The following is a 6,000-nucleotide window of genomic DNA, read 5'->3' as shown; positions in this document are numbered from 1 at the left end:
TCAGAGGCAAGAGTACTCTAACTGAATCACAGCTGACACCTTTGTCAGTAACTGAGGCTAATGGTGCAATTGAATGTGGTATTTAAAGAATCATTCACTGACCTTGCCCACTCTTGTGAGGTTATGACAATAAAAGGCAGGATTATTTGTCACATGGCATGCTATATCCCAAATAACAAATGGTTAAGGTTTAGTTTAAAGCTGAGCGCAGCTTTTTTGCTGTGAGAACTAATAAAACGTTTTAGACACAAGCCTGAATTGTAACTATCTTGCTGGATGCACAAAGTGTACTCATACTGTAGCTTCCATAACACTCTTTCTGCAGCCATGATCTTCCTTCCACCAAAAGGTCAGAAGTGGGGATGTTCGTTGATGATTACACAATGTTCAGCACTATTTGTGTCTCCTCAGCTACTGAAGCAGTCCACGTCCAAATGCAGCAAGACCTGGACAATATATCCAGGCTTGGGCTGGCAAGTGGCAAGTAATATTCGCGCCACACAAGTGCCAGGCAATGACCATCTCCAACAAGGGAGAATCCAACCATTTCCCCTTGACAGTCAATGGCATTATCATCACTGAATCCCCCACTATCAACATCCTGGGGGTTACCACTAAACTGGACTAGCCATATAAATACTGTCGCTACAAGAGAAGGTCAGAGGCTAGGAATCACCTCCTGGCTCCCCAAAGCCTGTCCACCATCGATAAGCCACAAGTCAGGAGTGTGATGGGGTACTCCCCACTTGCCTGGATGAGTGCAGCTTCCACAACACTCAAGAAGCTTGACACTGTTCAGGACAAAGCAGCCCACTTGATTGGCACCACATCCACAAACATTCACTCCCTCCACCACCGATGCACAGTTGCAGCAGTGTGTACCATCTGCAAGATGCACTGCAGGATTTCACCAATGATCCTTTGACAGCACCTTCCAAACCCACGACCACTACCATCTAGAAGGCCAAGGGCAGCAGACACATGGGAACACCACCACCTGGAAGTTCCCCTTCAAGTCACTCACCATCCTGGCTTGGAAATATATTGCCGTTCCTTCACTGTTGCTGGGTGAAAATACTGGAACTCCCTTCCTAACAGCACTGTGGGTGTACCTACACCGCATGGACTGCAGTGGTTCAAGAAGGCAACCCACCATCACCTTCTCAGGGGCATCTAGGGATGGGCAATAAATGCTGGCCCAGCCAGTGAAGCCCACATTCCGTGAATGAACAAAAATAAATAAAATAGGAAGAAGGCGAAGAAATATGTTTAAAGAAACATCCTGTGTTAGTTTCATTCTCCCTCTAATAAGGTCCATTCAGCAACTGTATGCGATTTGTTTTCACCAAAAACATAGAATCCTTTTTTGTTTCTCAACGTTCTGAATTAATCTGTGTTTTGTACTGCTTATTTACAATTTGAAAAGAAAAGATCAGAATGGGTGTGATTAGAAATAAAAAAGGTCCAGGTGTAAATTTCCCACAACATTGTTGTTTATCTAATTTTGGACCTAGTTTGAAAATAATGCAATTCAAATGCTTTCTTTATTGCAACCAGATGTAAATCTGCCATTGGCCACATTCCCTCCTTCTCATATGCCAAAAGAACATTTTATCAGAGAAAATGTGGTTCAACAAAAATCTGTACTGCTGTAGAAAGTTAATAATTGTGTTAAAATCAAAATGAGGACATGGGGGATTACAGTGAGCACACAAATCCTCATCTGTTTCATCTCGGAAGTATCGTCGATGGGAAACAGCACACCATTATTTAATTCCATGGTAACAAATATTTTAATCTGTTATTTGCCACTTCTTGAGTTTTATGCTCTTTAGCCCTTGGCTTTTTACCAGATGTTATGAAACTTAACATCCGTAATGCACGTTTCATATTAAGTAGAGATATATGTAGATGGTTTTTGACATTGGTTTTGGAGTGCATCCTTACACTCATTAAGAAAAATATGTTGAACTAATCTTAAAAAAAATCTTATCAAAAGCAGACTAGTTCGACATATTGTTCTGTTTATGCTAATTTCCTGCACTTTAGATAAGTCACAATTACGACTAATCTCAGTCTTTTCAATTCCTTTATTCGATATTACTGCTTTTTTACTTGATTTAGGGTTGATCTCTTTTTAGTTAAGTGCCTTGGCAAAACTGGTAGTACTCTTGCTCCTGAATTGGAAGATAGGGGGTTTAAGCAGCACTCCGAGAATTAGTCTACAAATCTACATTGCGATAATGACAAAATGCTGTATTGTTCGAGAAACTGGCTCCAAACATTCACGATCTTCAGATGCATCTGGGGTGCCATTGAGGTGACTGGTACAACAATGTGCTGCTCTGTAATGTGTGTATTAAAATTTAATACTTGCCATCTAATGTAACAAAATAGTTTAAGTTAGCTATTTATGCTTTTATAATTTAAAAATTGCTAGAAAGGTCTTATTGTTAAGGTAGCAAATCAGCCATTGTGCAGATACCAGCAACAATTTAAATATCTATTTACTAAACAGGGTACTGGAGAAGAAATTTCATGTCAAAATAGTTCTGTTGCAAACTTCAATCAACCAAGTAGAAATGAAGCTGGGTCTAAAGCCAGTAGCCACCACATTCCTTCAAGTATTGCAAAAAAAAACACGGACTGCAGCATGCCATGTGGGATACGAAGAAGAATATCCAAAAAAGAAAAGAATTATATGTGCAGTATGTAACATTCCATATACAATGTATAGATGCAGAGTAATAGCTAAATACTTTCTTTTTGATGACTGCAAACTATGAATATAGTTTTATATTCATTAAACTATAATGAGCAAATGTAGTTCACAAGAAAATTAAAGCAATGTGATGTGAACATTGCTAACAGTTTGAACTAACAGAAGTTAGGTCCATAAGACCTCACTGAATGTATTTATACGCCTCTTCAGTTCTTCCTAGTTCAACAACAATTAAGAGACCTCGGACCGGGTTTTCATAATCCCTCTGTCCATGTTGGAACAGAGGTGAGCCAACAAAAAACATGGTGGGCAGGCCCTGATTCCAGGATTCCCGTCCCCATTCCCATCACCAGCAATTTTTAGTTGTGCGGGTTCTTAAAAGATAAGTGATTATTAAATTGTCCAGGATTGTGAAAGTAGAAAAGCTTTTGTGTCCGTTAGAGCACATTATGTACACTGGATAAAGTGTTCTTCTACATTGAACAATGGAAATATTCAGATTTGATTGTGCCAGTTGTGCCCTGTGAGTTAATCTTTTTATTGATTGACAGCTCAGACATCTGTTTCCCTGCTTTAAGCTTGAACAGATGGTTGAGCTCTTTCATTAGCTTCAAAGGTTTTAATGTATTCAGCTTTGGAGGTTTGCTGATGCAGTTGTGCAATGGAATCTTATTATGAATGCTTGGTTGAATTTCAACCTACTAATGAATTCATCTCAGCAGGGGTTGTTGATATAGCTGTCAAGGGGCCTGTGAGTTTGTTTATTTTGACAGTTTTATGACCACTTAATAGGATAATTTTTTTTGAAGTGGTTTTTGAATGACTGTTTATCTTGGCAGTTTTATGAGCAGCTCAAAGACTTCCCAATGCTATTATAGTGCTCAGGAGTTCTGTACAAAGAACAAAGAAAAGTACAGTACAGGAACAGGCCCTTCGGCCCTCCAAGCCTGCGCCATTCATATTGCCCATCAACTAAAACATTTTGCACTTCTGGGGTCCGTATCCCTCTAATCCCATCCTATTCATGTATTTGTCAAGCTGCCTCTTAAACACCACTATCGTACCTGCTTCCACCACCTCCTCTGGCAGCGAATTCCAGACACTCACTACCCTCTGCGTAAAAAACTTGCCCCGCACATCTCCTCTATAGTTTTCTCCTCTCACCTTGAATCTATGTCCCCTAGTAATTGACTCTTCCACCTTGGGAAAAAGCTTCTGACTATCTACTCTGTCCATGCCACTCATAATTTTGTAAACTTCTATCAAGTCGCCCCTCAATCTCCGTCGCTGTACATGGTGGATACTGGGTGAGTGGGCCTGGTGGGGTAAGAGGGTAAGGGGTTGGATGTGTGGGCACAGGGGTGGGGGAATATGGAGTTGGGCGAATGGGTATGGAGGTGTGAGGGGGGATATTAGAGGCATGGGGACTATGGAGGTGGTATGGGTTTGATGGTGGATAGAAGTAGGTTATTGGGCATGGGGGTTGAGGGGAGATATGGAGGTTGAAGGAGGCATGGGAGGTGAAGAGATGAGGGATGGGAGGCATGGGAGTGGGGGGGTGAGAGGAGTGATGCTTAGAGGGCCTCACACTCTTGTATCGAACTGGGCCAATGTTCCAGTGAATGGAAGTGGGCCTTCTAACCTGACCGCATCGGCACCTGCCTGCCTCCATTTCCACTTTGGTCCTGCTTCCAAAGGTAGTGGCCCCGACTCCCACCCATCCCCTCTACCCTAACATGAATGGGGCACTGCCAGGCAGGCGATAGGATCACAAAGTCGGGAAATGGCCTTACTCTCAATTCTCACCTCGAAGATGTAAATCCAGCCCCTCAACTTGATATTCAAAAGCACTTACTGACATGAGTTCTGTTGCAGGAAATTTGATTAAAATTTATGTTTTAAATTTAAATGCTCAAGACCCCAAAATGTGAGCCAATTTTGGAGTTGCAAATGTATAGTCAATAATTCTGCTACATTGCAAATAAAAATGGTTTGACCATTCAAGAATTTGCGTGTGTTGCAGTAAATTGGTCTAGTCTTAACTTATACTGAAGCTTATATTCTTGCTAATCTAAATGCTATCATGCACATATTTTCTGGCAATGAAGTTACATTGACAAGCAGTCATATTTCCTTACAATTTTATAACTTTGCTTTGTTTTACTAACTGCACTGTTGGGAAAACATTGTTGTAATGGGGCATACGATGTTGCAACTGGAGACAGCTATTAGGAAGGGCAGATATCTCACAGAATGCATTCTGGTGGTTGCTTGGCACACAAAAGCTTAGAGAAATTGTACTGGAGTATCAGATTGCAGCACACAGATTTTGCATAATTTAACATGCCTTCCAGAAATCCCATATCAGCAAGTGATGTTTGAATTTCTGCTTACAGCAGAGTCCCAGCCAACAATAATGTCTGGAAAAGAATTGCAAAGATAATAGAATTGTCATGTGGGGACATTGTTATGACCATGTGAGGAGGGGGGAAATGACTCCCCCTATTCCCCCATTCCAGGTCAGACTGTAACAGGGTTTTTTGTGAATTTAGAGAGGATGTGCTTTGTCAATGCTGCAGTAGTCCCACTATTTACACTTTTAGATTGTAAAGAATTAAACAAGTTTTCTTAGGTTAAACAGAAATCAAGAAATCCAGATTTTAAAACACGAGGTAAATCGCAACCACCATTCATACGTCACATACATTCACTTGGGATCACACACACACTAGTACAGATGGCAGAATAAAAGGTTCGGCTTAAAGATTTTTAACAGTTTGCGAAGAAGATAAAGCAAAGGAGTATATGGTTAGCTGTTCTTTGACTGGTCTCAATGTGATGATTCCACGTTGTGGCCATTTTATTCCGTTTCCTTCCTGGGTGTATTTGTAAGGAGCAGATTTCCATAGTTTATTCCCAAAAGATCTCGGTTTTCAGTAATTTTTTCTTCTCAGGACGGTTACTTTGCAAATCTGGGCACAATACTGCGGAGAGAGAGAGAGTAAGCTTTTACAGTCTGTTTCAGTACTGTATTCTGATTTCTAATATCTCTCCTGCTTGGTAACAGTCTCTTAAAATACCCTGCTGACTGTATATTCCAAAGAAATTCCATTAGTCCGTATCGGCTGCAGTCGTTTTAGAACAGGTAATTGCATTTTGATGTCTCATCTCAGACACATTTTCAATGTTTCAGTATAGAGTAAGTTCAACAGGAGATGGGGTCTTTCATGCTCCCCAGGGGGTTGAGTGTCTTTTCTTCCCATCCAACAAGCTGTATA

General features: G+C 40.8%; 1 protein-coding gene across 1 annotated transcript in view; it reads left to right on the top strand.

Annotated features, from left to right (window-relative positions):
* Positions 1-1,610: 1,610 nt before the first annotated feature.
* angptl5 (angiopoietin-like 5) overlaps positions 1,611-6,000 on the top strand; it is a 39,229-nt gene continuing 34,839 nt past the window's right edge. The window contains exons 1-2 of the mRNA XM_078545820.1: positions 1,611-1,781; positions 2,519-2,708. Coding sequence (XP_078401946.1) covers positions 1,683-1,781; positions 2,519-2,708 — 289 coding nt within the window. The 5' untranslated portion in view covers positions 1,611-1,682. The remainder of the gene's footprint in view (positions 1,782-2,518; positions 2,709-6,000) is intronic.

Source organism: Cetorhinus maximus, chromosome 7, assembly GCF_964194155.1.
Source record: "Cetorhinus maximus chromosome 7, sCetMax3.hap1.1, whole genome shotgun sequence".
Taxonomy (NCBI): domain Eukaryota; kingdom Metazoa; phylum Chordata; class Chondrichthyes; order Lamniformes; family Cetorhinidae; genus Cetorhinus; species Cetorhinus maximus.
The sequence above is the reverse complement of the archived record's forward strand: the minus strand, read 5'-3'. Positions and strand labels throughout refer to the sequence as shown.